At 46.9% G+C, this 14,410-nt stretch overlaps 1 protein-coding gene across 1 annotated transcript in view; it reads right to left on the reverse strand.

Annotated features, from left to right (window-relative positions):
* Positions 1-10,879: 10,879 nt before the first annotated feature.
* Positions 10,880-14,410, reverse strand: part of TMEM131L (transmembrane 131 like) — a 121,208-nt gene continuing 117,677 nt past the window's right edge. The window contains exon 18 of the mRNA XM_063956644.1: positions 10,880-11,308. Coding sequence (XP_063812714.1) covers positions 11,033-11,308 — 276 coding nt within the window. The 3' untranslated portion in view covers positions 10,880-11,032. The remainder of the gene's footprint in view (positions 11,309-14,410) is intronic.

The following is a 14,410-nucleotide window of genomic DNA, read 5'->3' on the forward strand; positions in this document are numbered from 1 at the left end:
CATCCTTTCTGGCTTTTATCAAAGTAGGGATGACTTCGTCTGAAATGCCTTTTTCCTTTAGGATCCGGCGTTCAACCGCCATGCCGTCAAACGCAGCCGCGGTAAGTCTTGGAACAGACAGGGTCCCTGCTGGAGCAGATCCCTTCTCAGAGGTAGAGGCCACGGGTCCTCTGTGAGCATCTCTTGAAGTTCCGGGTACCAAGTCCTTCTTGGCCAATCCGGAGCCACGAGTATAGTTCTTACTCCTCCCCGCCGTATAATTCTCAGCACCTTGGGTATGAGAGGCAGAGGAGGGAACACATACACCGACTGGTACACCCACGGTGTTACCAGAGCGTCTACAGCTATTGCTTGAGGGTCCCTTGACCTGGCGCAATACCTGTCCAGTTTTTTGTTGAGGCGGGACGCCATCATGTCTACCTTTGGTTTTTCCCAACGGTTTATCATCATGTGGAAGACTTCTGGGTGAAGTCCCCACTCTCCCGGGTGGAGGTCGTGCCTGCTGAGGAAGTCTGCTTCCCAGTTGTCCACTCCCGGAATGAACACTGCCGACAGTGCTATCACATGATTTTCCGCCCAGCGAAGAATCCTTGCAGCTTCTGCCATTGCCCTCCTGCTTCTTGTGCCGCCCTGTCTGTTTACGTGGGCGACTGCCGTGATTTTGTCCGACTGGATCAGCACCGGCTGACCTTGAAGCAGAGGTCTTGCTTGGCTTAGAGCATTGTAAATGGCTCTTAACTCCAGGATATTTATGTGAAGTGATGTCTCCAGGCTTGACCACAAGCCCTGGAAGTTTCTTCCCTGTGTGACTGCTCCCCAGCCTCGCAGGCTGGCATCCGTGGTCACCAGAACCCAGTCCTGAATGCCGAATCTGCGTCCCTCTAGAAGATGAGCACTCTGCAACCACCACAGGAGAGACACCCTTGTCCTTGGGGACAGGGTTATTCGCTGATGCATCTGAAGATGCGATCCGGACCATTTGTCCAGCAGGTCCCACTGGAATGTTCTTGCGTGGAATCTGCCGAATGGGATTGCTTCGTAGGAAGCTACCATTTTTCCCAGGACCCTTGTGCATTGGTGCACTGATACTTGGCCTGGTTTTAGGAGGTTTCTGACCAGCTCGGATAACTCTCTGGCTTTCTCTTCCGGGAGAAACACCTTTTTCTGGACTGTGTCCAGGATCATCCCTAGGAATAGAAGACGTGTCGTCGGGATCAGCTGCGATTTTGGGATATTGAGAATCCAACCGTGCTGCCGCAGCACTACTTGAGATAGTGCTACTCCGACTACCAACTGTTCCTTGGATCTTGCCCTTATCAGGAGATCGTCCAAGTAAGGGATAATTAAAACTCCCTTCCTTCGAAGGAGTATCATCATTTCGGCCATTACTTTGGTAAAGACCCGGGGCGCCGTGGACAATCCAAACGGCAGCGTCTGAAACTGATAGTGGCAGTTCTGTACCACAAACCTGAGGTACCCTTGGTGAGAAGGGTAAATTGGGACATGGAGGTAAGCATCCTTGATGTCCAGAGACACCATATAATCCCCTTCTTCCAGGTTCGCGATCACCGCTCTGAGTGACTCCATCTTGAATTTGAACCTCTGTATGTAAGTGTTCAAAGATTTTAGATTTAGAATAGGTCTCACCGAGCCATCCGGCTTCGGTACCACAAACAGCGTGGAATAATACCCCTTTCCCTGTTGCAGGAGGGGTACCTTGATTATCACCTGCTGTGAATACAGCTTGTGAATGGCTTCCAATACCGCCTCCCTGTCGGAGGGAGACGTCGGTAAGGCAGACTTTAGGAAACGGCGAGGGGGAGACACCTCGAATTCCAATTTGTACCCCTGAGATACCACTTGAAGGATCCAGGGATCCACTTGTGAGTGAGCCCACTGCGCGCTGAAATTCTTGAGACGGGCCCCCACCGTGCCTGAGTCCGCTTGTAGAGCCCCAGCGTCATGCTGAGGACTTGGCAGAAGCGGGAGAGGGCTTCTGTTCCTGGGAACTGGCTGTTTGCTGCAGCCTTTTTCCTCTCCCTCTGCCACAGGGCAGAAATGAGGAGCCTTTCGCCCGCTTGCCCTTATGGGGCCGAAAGGACTGCGCCTGATAATACGGCGTCTTTTTATGTTGAGAGGCTACCTGGGGTAAAAATGTGGATTTCCCAGCAGTTGCCGTGGATACCAGGTCCGATAGACCTACCCCAAATAACTCCTCCCCTTTATAAGGCAATACTTCCATATGCCTTTTGGAATCAGCATCACCTGACCACTGCCGCGTCCATAGCCCTCTTCTGGCAGATATGGACAGCGCACTTACTCTTGATGCCAGTCGGCAAATATCCCTCTGTGCATCACGCATATATAAAAACGCATCTTTTAAATGCTCTATAGTCAGTAATATAGTGTCCCTATCCAGGGTATCAATATTTTCAGTCAGGGAATCCGACCAAGCCACCCCAGCACTGCACATCCAGGCTGAGGCGATTGCTGGTCGCAGTATAACACCCATGTGAGTGTATATACATTTTAGGATATTCTCCTGCTTTCTGTCAGCAGGTTCCTTAAGGGCGGCCGTATCCGGAGACGGTAGTGCCACCTGTTTTGACAAGCGTGTGAGCGCTTTATCCACCCTAGGAGGTGTTTCCCAACGTGCCCTATCCTCTGGCGGGAAGGGGTATGATGCCAATAACTTTTTAGGAATTATCAGTCTTTTATCGGGAGAAACCCACGCTTCATCACACACTTCATTTAATTCCTCAGAAGCAGGAAAAACTACAGGTAGTTTTTTCTCACCAAACATAATACCCTTTTTAGTGGTACTTGTGTAAAACATTTTTCATTGCCTCAATCATGTAACGTGTGGCCCTACTGGAAGTCACATTCGTCTCTTCATCGTCGACACTGGAGTCAGTATCCGTGTCGGCGTCTGTATCTACCATCTGAGGTAGCGGGCGTTTTAGAGCCCCTGATGGTCTTTGAGACGCCTGGACAGGCACCAGCTGAGTAGCCGGCTGTCTCGTGTCATCTACTGTCTTTTGTAAAGAGCTGACACTTTCACGTAAATCCTTCCATAAGCTCATCCACTCAGGTGTCGACTCCCTAGGGGGTGACATCACCAGTACAGGCAATTGCTCCGCCTCCACATCATTTTCCTCTTCATACATGTCGACACAGTCGTACCGACACACAGCACACACACAGGGAATGCTCTGATAGAGGACAGGACCCCACTAGCCCTTTGGGGAGACAGAGGGAGAGTATGCCAGCACACACCAGAGCGCTATATATATGTTGGGATAACACCAGAGTGTTTTTCCCTTTATAGCTGCTGTGTATATTATACTGCGCCTAATTAGTGCCGCCCCCCCCCCCCCCCCTCTTGTTTTACCCTTTTCTGTAGTGCAGGACTGCAGGGGAGAGTCAGGGAGACGTCCTTCCAGCGGAGCTGTGAGGGAAAATGGCGCCAGTGTGCTGAGGAGATAGGCTCCGCCCCCTTCTCGGCGGACTTTTCTCCCGCTTTTTTTCGGAATCTGGCAGGGGTTAATATACATCCATATAGCCCTGGGGGTTATATGTGATGTAATTTAGCCAGCCAAGGTGTTTATATTGCTGCTCAGGGCGCCCCCCCCCCCCAGCGCCCTGCACCCATCAGTGACCGGAGCGTGTGGTGCATGAGGAGCAATGGCGCACAGCTGCAGTGCTGTGCGCTACCTTGGTGAAGGTCTTCTGCCGCCGATTTTCCGGACCTCTTCTTGCTTCTGGCTCTGTAAGGGGGCCGGCGGCGCGGCTCTGGGACCGGACTCCGAGGCTGGGCCTGTGTTCGGTCCCTCTGGAGCTAATGGTGTCCAGTAGCCTAAGAAGCCCAAGCTGGCTGCAAGCAGGCAGGTTCGCTTCTTCTCCCCTTAGTCCCTCGATGCAGTGAGCCTGTTGCCAGCAGGTCTCACTGAAAATAAAAAACCTAAAACTAACTTTTCCTAAGGAGCTCAGGAGAGCCTCCTAGATTGCACCCAGCTCGGTCGGGCACAAAAATCTAACTGAGGCTTGGAGGAGGGTCATAGGGGGAGGAGCCAGTGCACACCAGGTAGTCCTAAAGCTTTTCTTTTTGTGCCCAGTCTCCTGCGGAGCCGCTATTCCCCATGGTCCTTACGGAGTTCCCAGCATCCACTAGGACGTCAGAGAAATAAGATTTTACTCACCGGTAAATCTATTTCTCGTAGTCCGTAGTGGATGCTGGGAACTCCGTAAGGACCATGGGGAATAGACGGGCTCCGCAGGAGACTGGGCACACTATAAGAAAGATTTGGTACTACCTGGTGTGCACTGGCTCCTCCCTCTATGCCCCTCCTCCAGACCTCAGTTAGGATACTGTGCCCGGAAGAGCTGACACAATAAGGAAGGATTTTGAATCCCGGGTAAGACTCATACCAGCCACACCAATCATACCGTATAACTCGTGATATTAAACCCAGTTAACAGTATGAAATATAACTGAGCCTCTCAACAGATGGCTCAACAATAACCCTTTAGTTAGGCAATAACTATATACAAGTATTGCAGACAATCCGCACTTGGGATGGGCGCCCAGCATCCACTACGGACTACGAGAAATAGATTTACCGGTGAGTAAAATCTTATTTTCTCTGACGTCCTAGTGGATGCTGGGAACTCCGTAAGGACCATGGGGATTATACCAAAGCTCCCAAACGGGCGGGAGAGTGCGGATGACTCTGCAGCACCGAATGAGAGAACTCAAGGTCCTCCTCAGCCAGGGTATCAAATTTGTAGAATTTAGCAAACGTGTTTGCCCTTGACCAAGTTGCAGCTCGGCAAAGTTGTAAAGCCGAGACCCCTCGGGCAGCTGCCCAAGATGAGCCCACCTTCCTCGTGGAATGGGCTTTCACTGATTTAGGATGCGGCAATCCAGCCACAGAATGCGCCAGCTGAATTGTGCTACAAATCCAGCGAGCAATAGTCTGCTTAGAAGCAGGAGCACCCATTTTGTTGGGTGCATGCAGGATAAAAAGCGAGTCAGTTTTCCTGACTCCAGCCGTCCTGGAAACATAAATTTTCAAGGCCCTGACTACGTTCAGTAACTTGGAATCCTCCAAGTCCCTAGTAGCCGCAGGCACCACAATAGGTTGGTTCAAGTGAAAAGCTGATACCACCTTAGGGAGAAACTGGGGACGAGTCCTCAATTCTGCCCTATCCATATGGAAAATCAGATAAGGGCTTTTACATGACAAAGCCGCCAACTCTGACACACGCCTGGCCGAAGCCAAGGCCAATAACATGACCACTTTCCACGTGAGATATTTCAGATCCACGGTTTTAAGTGGTTCAAACCAATGTGATTTTAGGAAACTCAACACCACATTGAGATCCCAAGGTGCCACAGGAGGCACAAAAGGGGGCTGAATATGAAGCACTCCCTTTACAAAAGTCTGAACTTCAGGCAGTGAAGCCAGTTCTTTCTGAAAGAAAATCGACAGAGCCGAAATCTGGACCTTAATGGAACCCAATTTTAGGCCCATAGTCATTCCTGACTGTAGGAAGTGCAGAAAACGACCCAGCAGAAATTCCTCTGTAGGGGCCTTCCTGGCCTCACACCACGCAACATATTTTCGCCAAATGCGGTGATAATGGTTTGCGGTTACTTCTTTCCTGGCTTTTATCAGCGTAGGAATGACTTCCTCCGGAATGCCCTTTTCCTTTAGGATCCAGAATTCAACCGCCATGCCGTCAAACGCAGCAGCGGTAAGTCTTGGAACAGACAGGGCCCCTGCTGTAGCAGATCCTGTCTGAGCGGTAGAGGCCATGGGTCCTCAGATAACATTTCTTGAAGTTCCGGGTACCAAGCTCTTCTTGGCCAATCCGAAACCACGAGTATCGTTCTTACTCCTCGCCTTCTTATTATTCTCAGTACCTTTGGTATGAGAGGCAGAGGAGGGAACACATAAACCGACTGGTACACCCACGGTGTCACTAGAGCGTCCACAGCTATCGCCTGAGGGTCCCTTGACCTGGCGCAATATCTCTTTAGCTTTTTGTTGAGGCGGGACGCCATCATGTCCACCTGTGGCCTTTCCCAACGGTTAACCAACAGTAGGAAGACTTCTGGATGAAGTCCCCACTCTCCCGGGTGTAGGTCGTGTCTGCTGAGGAAGTCTGCTTCCCAGTTGTCCACTCCCGGAATGAACACTGCTGACAGTGCTAGTACGTGATTTTCCGCCCATCGGAGAATCCTTGTGGCTTCTGCCATCGCCACCCTGCTTCTTGTGCCGCCCTGTCGGTTTACATGGGCGACTGCCGTGATGTTGTCTGATTGGATCAGAACCGGCTGGTTTTGAAGCAGGGGCCTTGCCTGACTTAGGGCATTGTAAATGGCCCTCAGTTCCAGAATGTTTATGTGTAGGGACGACTCCTGACTTGACCAAAGTCCCTGGAAATTTCTTCCCTGTGTGACTGCGCCCCAGCCCCGAAGGCTGGCATCCGTGGTCACCAGGACCCAGTCCTGTATGCCGAATCTGCGGCCCTCTAGAAGATGAGCACTCTGCAGCCACCACAGTAGAGACACCCTGGTCCTTGGAGACAGGGTTATCAGTTGATGCATCTGAAGATGCGATCCCGACCACTTGTCCAAGAGGTCCCACTGGAAGGTCCTTGCATGGAACCTGCCGAATGGAATTGCTTCGTACGAAGCCACCATTTTTCCCAGGACTCGTGTGCAGTGATGCACCGATACCCGTTTTGGTTTTAGGAGGTCTCCGACTAGAGATGACAGCTCCTTTGCTTTCTCCTGCGGGAGAAACACTTTTTTCTGTTCTGTGTCCAGAATCATCCCCAGGAACAGTAAGCGTGTGGAAGGAACCAGTTGTGACTTTGGAATGTTTAGAATCCAGCCATGCTGTTGTAGCACTTCCCGAGATAGTGCTACTCCGACCAGTAACTGCTCCCTGGACCTCGCCTTTATTAGGAGATCGTCCAAGTACGGGATAATTAAAACTCCCTTTTTTCGAAGGAGTATCATCATTTCTGCCATTACCTTGGTAAACACCCTCGGTGCCGTGGACAGTCCAAACGGTAGTGTCTGGAATTGGTAATGGCACTCCTGTACCACAAATCTGAGGTACTCCTGGTGAGGAAGGTAAATTGGGACATGCAGGTAAGCATCCTTGATGTCCAGGGATACCATGTAATCCCCCGCGTCCAGGCTTGCAATAACCGCCCTGAGCGATTCCATCTTGAACTTGAATCTTTTTATGTATGTGTTCAAGGATTTCAAATTTAAAATGGGTCTCACCGAACCCTCCGGTTTCGGTACCACAAACAGTGTGGAATAGTAACCCCGTCCTTGTTGAAGTAGGGGTACTTTTACTATCACCTGCTGGGAATACAGCTTGTGAATTGCCTCTAGTACAGCCTCCCTGCCCGAGGGAGTTGTCGGTAAGGCCGATTTGAGGAAACGGCGGGGGGGAGGCGCCTCGAATTCCAGCTTGTACCCCTGAGATACTACTTGAAGGATCCAGGGATCCACCCGTGAGCGAACCCACTGATCGCTGAAATTTTTGAGGCGGCCCCCCACCGTACCTGGCTCCGCCTGTGGAGCCCCACCGTCATGCGGCGGATTTGGAAGAAGTGGGGGAGGACTTTTGTTCCTGTGAACCTGCTGCGTGGTGCAGCTTTTTCCCCCTTCCTCTGCCTCTAGACAGAAAGGACCCGCCTTTTCTCCGCTTGTTTTTCTGGGGTCGAAAGGACTGTACCTGATAATACGGCGCTTTCTTAGGCTGTGAGGGGACATGGGGCAAAAATGCTGACTTCCCAGCTGTTGCTGTGGAAACAAGGTCTGAGAGACCATCCCCGAATAACTCCTCACCCTTATAAGGCAAAACTTCCATGTGCCTTTTAGAATCTGCATCCCCTGTCCACTGCCGAGTCCATAAGCCTCTCCTAGCAGAAATGGACAATGCACTTATTCTAGATGCCAGCCGGCAGATCTCCCTCTGTGCATCTCTCATGTACAAGACTGAGTCTTTTATATGCTCTACGGTTAGCAATATAGTGTCCCTGTCCAGGGTGTCAATATTTTCTGACAGGGAATCTGACCAAGCAGCAGCAGCACTGCACATCCACGCTGAAGCAATAGCTGGTCTCAGTATAACACCAGTGTGTGTATATATAGACTTTAGGATAGCCTCCTGCTTTCTATCAGCAGGTTCCTTTAGGGCGGCCGTATCCGGAGACGGTAGTGCCACCTTTTTAGACAAACGTGTGAGCGCTTTATCCACCCTAGGGGGAGTTTCCCAACGTGACCTATCCTCTGGCGAGAAAGGGAACGCCATTAGTAATTTTTTTGAAATCACCAATTTTTTTTATCAGGGAAAGCCCACGCTTCTTCACACACTTCATTTAATTCTTCAGATGGGGGAAAAACTACTGGGAGTTTTTTCTCCCCAAACATAGTACCCTTTTTTGAGGTACCTGGGTTTATATCAGAAATGTGTAAAACCTCTTTCATTGCCTCAATCATGCAACGAATGGCCCTAGTGGACATTAAATTTGACTCATCATCGTCGACACTGGTATCAGTATCCGTGTCGACATCTGTGTCTGCCATCTGAGGTAGTGGGCGTTTTAGAGCCCCTGATGGCCTTTGAATTGCCTGGGCAGGCACGAGCTGAGAAGCCGGCTGTCCCGCATTTGGCATGTCGTCAAATTTTTTATGTAAGGAGTCGACACTTGCACGTAATTCCTTCCATAAGTCCATCCACTCAGGTGTCTGCCCCGCAGGGGGTGACATCACATTTATCGGCATCTGCTCCGCCTCCACATAAGTCTCCTCATCAAACATGTCGACACAGCCGTACCGACACACCGCACACACACACAGGGAATGCTCTTAAAGGAGACAGGACCCCACAAAAGCCCTTTGGGGAGACAGAGAGAGAGTATGCCAGCACACACCAGAGCGCCATATAATGCAGGGACTAACTGAATTATGTCCCCTATAGCTGCTATAATATTTACTGCGCCTCAAATTTGTGCCCCCCCTCTCTTTTTTACCCTTTTCTGTAGTGTAGACTGCAGGGGAGAGTCAGGGAGCTTCCTTCCAGCGGAACTGTGAGGGAGAAATGGCGCCAGTGTGCTGAGGGAGATGGCTCAGCCCCTTTTCGGCTGACTTTTCTCCCGCTTTTTTCTGTATTCTGGCAGGGGTAATTACCACATATATAACCTCTGGGGCTATATATTGTGGTTATTTTGCCAGCCAAGGTGATTTTATTGCTGCTCAGGGTGCCCCCCCCCAAGCGCCCTGCACCCTCAGTGACCGGAGTGTGAAGTGTGTATGAGGAGCAATGGCGCACAGCTGCAGTGCTGTGCGCTACCTTGGTGAAGACTGAAGTCTTCTGCCGCCGATTTTCCGGACCATCTTCTTGCTTCTGGCTCTGTAAGGGGGACGGCGGCGCGGCTCCGGGAACGAACACCAAGGACGGGTCCTGCGGTCGATCCCTCTGGAGCTAATGGTGTCCAGTAGCCTAAGAAGCCCACGCTAGCTGCAAGCAGGTAGGTTCGCTTCTTCTCCCCTTAGTCCCTCGTTGCAGTTAGCCTGTTGCCAGCAGGTCTCACTGTAAAATAAAAAACCTAACATATACTTTCTTTCTAGGAGCTCAGGAGAGCCCCTAGTGTGCATCCAGCTCGGCCGGGCACAAAAATCTAACTGAGGTCTGGAGGAGGGGCATAGAGGGAGGAGCCAGTGCACACCAGGTAGTACCAAATCTTTCTTATAGTGTGCCCAGTCTCCTGCAGAGCCCGTCTATTCCCCATGGTCCTTGCGGAGTTCCCAGCATCCACTAGGACGTCAGAGAAATCATGTTTACATTTACATCACATGGACGGCTGAATGCATGCATGTCATATCTAGAATAGAGATGGCACCAGGATGCACTATGGGAAGAAGGCAATCCGGTGGAGGCACTGTCATGCCCTGGGCAATGTTCTGCCTTGGGTCCTGCCATTCATGTGGATATTACTATGACATGTACCACCTACCTAAACATTGTTGCAGACCAAGTACACGTCTTCAGGACAGTGGCCTCTTTCAGCAGTTAATGGAAAGGTTACACACAGTAACGCAACCCAGGTTAATACATTACTATATGTGTTTGTGTAAATGTTATCAGTCACATTCCTTTCCTCATTGTCAATTCTGGCTTTTACATGTAGCTCTTATATTAATTACAAAGGTGAAACTTTCATATGGGATGCAATCATTAAATCCACTGTCAGCAGCATGCCGACACCACAATGCATTTTAGTGGTGTTGGCAGTACAGCTTAATAAACATGCTCACGGTGCCGACATACTGCTGCACACAGGGACATTGTTGTGTATTCCTTTCATATATTACATAATCTGTTTTCACAAACCAAATAAATGTGGTAACGCCAATAGATTATATAATATGATTAAAATGTGCAGTAACCTGTTTCTTTATCAGATTTTGTTTGGCAAAGTAGAAAAACAGGAAATGTATCGGCTATTGCAAAACTTGCTGCAAAGTGAAGGAGAGAAACAAGATCGGATTCACTTTTGATAATAGGAAATGTTACAGCTTGGATATAGAATGTAATCAAACCTCTTTTCTTTTCTTCTTTTTTACCATAACCCCGAACAACTTTTATGATGTAGCTGTTGAGGTATTTACATTCCTCCACCCCACCTCCCCCACTGGATGGCATCCTAATGGCTGGCATATGTGCACTGTGGTGATGTATAATATTTGGGGCAACTAGATTATCACAATAATTCCTAAATATTTGTGGGACTATATATATTTGTGGGATTGTGCACACGCAAATGAAAACCAGGAATCAGTCCGAAGTCAGTTTAAAAAACAAACAAAAGAAAAAGGAAATTTATTATCCATATAAAAAGTGCCAAAATATTCACCAACATTGTATTCCAACAACTCGCTCACTCCTGGACCATAAACCGCAAGTAATACTAATCACACTGTCTTGCACTAGTACATTGTTCACATGTTTCCACAGTATCCAGAGTCCCTTGAAACGGGAAAAGTGGGATTCCTGTTAGCAGTTGTCCAAATGTCCAGATTCATATATGCATGGAAAGGGTTGAATCTTGAAGAGTATTCCTGTTTGCACATCATTGAGTGGCTTCCGATGTGATCAGAATGAGGAGATGATCCACTCACTGGGCAGTAACCATCAAACACATCATTCTGCGGTGCCCAGATAGAACCAAACAGTCCTGACATGGGGGATAAGCTTCTAGTGCTGGAGAGGTAAGGCTGCAAATGAACACAATCACCATGTAAATGAAGCACTTTGCTTGAAAACACTGACCTTTAATACTTGCACTATATAAAGTTGGATAAGGGAAACCTGATGCAGGCGAATATAACCTGCGGAAACTAGCATTTATAAACAACCTATTATAGCTGGATAATGATGTCTGATCATTGTTAAAGAGATTGGAATATGTAGGTCTTCATTATCACTGGGAAAATGGCTCCATTTCTGTCTAGGACTCTGCTATGTTTTAAGTACTAGTAACACAAGAGTAGAGGTTAGTATAAAAATAGGTCTTCGCTATCAGTAAGAAAATGGCACCAATAGCAGCCATGAAAACTAACTAAATGTTTTTATTAGAGAAATACATTTAAAATACCCGCATTGGTTAGATTATATGAAACTAGTTGCCAGCCCCTCAGAATGACAGACCAACATAATAGTAGTGTCATCTCAGGCAGCTGTGCACACCCAAATGGAGCAACACTTGAATTGCTTCGTTAAACGCCACCTAGTGGCCGCCGGTGTGCAAAACAGAGAAGAGAAGCAGACAGCGCTTTATTTTATAGGATTGTATGTGACATCTTTAGAGAAAAAAAAATGTTTTGTTCTGAACTAAGCGTGTTGTGGTATGACTAAGTGGTTGAACAATTAAGCGTGACTGGTGGCCCTATATAAATATCAGCATGTGCTCTCGACAGACACATCCACTGACAAAGTCTAACAGGATGAAATGCAATTGGGCTGGATTGCTGTAATGGAAGCGGAAGTGAGGTCAGCAGCATCAAAATGGAGGACTTGACCGCAGGAGCTTGCTGGTTATGCAGAGGACTGATGCAGGACAGCGGTTATCTATGCTGAAATGTGTTTACCAATGTAAGTGCAGTCATTTAATGTAAAGTGTGTTTTAACTTACTTCACTATTGTGTGCCTGTTCTTTCTGCTCCGAAACTACAGATACAGCATTGAGGAAGGGCTAACAGGGAGAGCTGCACTTTATAGTGAGGTGCTAGATTGGATATGAACACTAAATGCACATACTGTAAGTACTTTGAGTGTGCATCTATGTATCTATCTTTAACTATATATACATATCTACCTGAATGATGCAGTGAGCCAGACTATAGGTCCCTGTTGGTGAGTCAACGTTTCAGTACAGTTTACTTATGTTCTTTCATTCTGAAACATTGACCCACCGACGGGAACCTAGAGTCTTCATTTCAGTCATCTTGATTGCCTCCCCTGTGGCCCCATATATATATATATATATATATATATATATATATATATATATATATATATATATATATATATATATATATATGTTCAATAGGGATAAAGTCTCTGCGCCTTCAGTGCTCTGGTGTGGAAAATTCCTTCAATGTGCAGCTAATAATATATATGCGTACCAGAGATATGATCAAGATGTGCCTGTAGTGGTATCTTTATATGGTCGTCTTCCCTTGTCCTCTTACTCCATGTACGGACACCCTCAGCGAGGGGTTTAGGTACAGTTATATAGGCAGAAAGGGAAGATATGTGTCAGCAAAAATGCGATTAGTATTATAAAGTGACCAGTGACTTGTTAGTGCCAATATTAAAAAACATATATTTATAACAAAGTGCTGTGTGCCTATAGTGTCTCAAAAACCACTATATTAAAAATGTGATTTCTAATATAAATAATCAGAATCACACCGAGTGATAAAGTTTAAAAATAAGGAAAGGAAGGTAATGACTCACTCCTTTTTAGAATGCTGCTCCTATAAGGTACTCCTTGACAATGTATAGTACCTTTGAAAAAAAGGGTTTTTTTTTCCATTCAAGGAAAAAAACAGAAAGAAAAGGGAGCTAATAGTGTGATATAGTTTTTCACAATTTTAATCACACACATATACATAAAAATGGAATCGTACAATTTAAAAAGTTATAACAAGCTTATCTGTTGTAAATGCCGTTGGAGAGGTAGTGGAAGCTGGCCCAACGCGTTTCGTCCCTTTATCAGCTTTTATGGGACTTCCTCAGGGGAAGTCCCATAAAAGCTGATAAAGGGACGAAACGCGTTGGACCAGCTTCCACTACCTCTCCAACGGCATTTACAACAGATAAGCTTGTTATAACTTTTTAAATTGTACGATTCCATTTTTATGTATATGTGTGTGATTAAAATTGTGAAAAACTATATCACACTATTAGCTCCCTTTTCTTTCTGTTTTTTTCCTTGAATGGAAAAAAAAAACCCTTTTTTTCAAAGGTACTATACATTGTCAAGGAGTACCTTATAGGAGCAGCATTCTAAAAAGGAGTGAGTCATTACCTTCCTTTCCTTATTTTTAAACTTTATCACTCGGGTGTGATTCTGATTATTTATATTAAAAATCACATTTTTAATATAGTGGTTTTTGAGACACTATAGGCACACAGCACTTTGTTATAAATATATGTTTTTTAATATTGGCACTAACAAGTCACTGGTCACTTTATAATACTAATCGCATTTTTGCTGACACATATCTTCCCTTTCTGCCTATATAACTGTACCTAAACCCCTCGCTGAGGGTGTCCGTACATGGAGTAAGAGGACAAGGGAAGACGACCATATAAAGATACCACTACAGGCACATCTTGATCATATCTCTGGTACGCATATATATTATTAGCTGCACATTGAAGGAATTTTCCACACCAGAGCACTGAAGGCGCAGAGACTTTATCCCTATTGAACATTTTTACCTATGACTTATTGAAATATGAGTCAATAAGAAAGTCTATACTGCAGCCCCTACACCTAGGAGTGCTGATGGGAATTGACAAAAATGTTTATGCACGAATTATGTTATATTAATTCACCCATTGTAAACGTATAAGGTGGTAAGCGCTCGTTTTACATCCTTATTGCACACATATATATATATATATATATATACATACATATATATAGCTCCGGTGCCTTCTGGAAACACACAGCCACTTGCAAAAGAAGAATACAGCGGCACTCAGAGAACTTAAACCACATGAAGAATGTATTGACCAGACATCAAAAGCGACACCAACTTTTCGGGGCCACACCGTCTAAATTCTTCATGTGGTTTAAGTTCTCC

The sequence above is a fragment of the Pseudophryne corroboree genome, chromosome 1, assembly GCF_028390025.1.
Source record: "Pseudophryne corroboree isolate aPseCor3 chromosome 1, aPseCor3.hap2, whole genome shotgun sequence".
NCBI classification, from domain to species: domain Eukaryota; kingdom Metazoa; phylum Chordata; class Amphibia; order Anura; family Myobatrachidae; genus Pseudophryne; species Pseudophryne corroboree.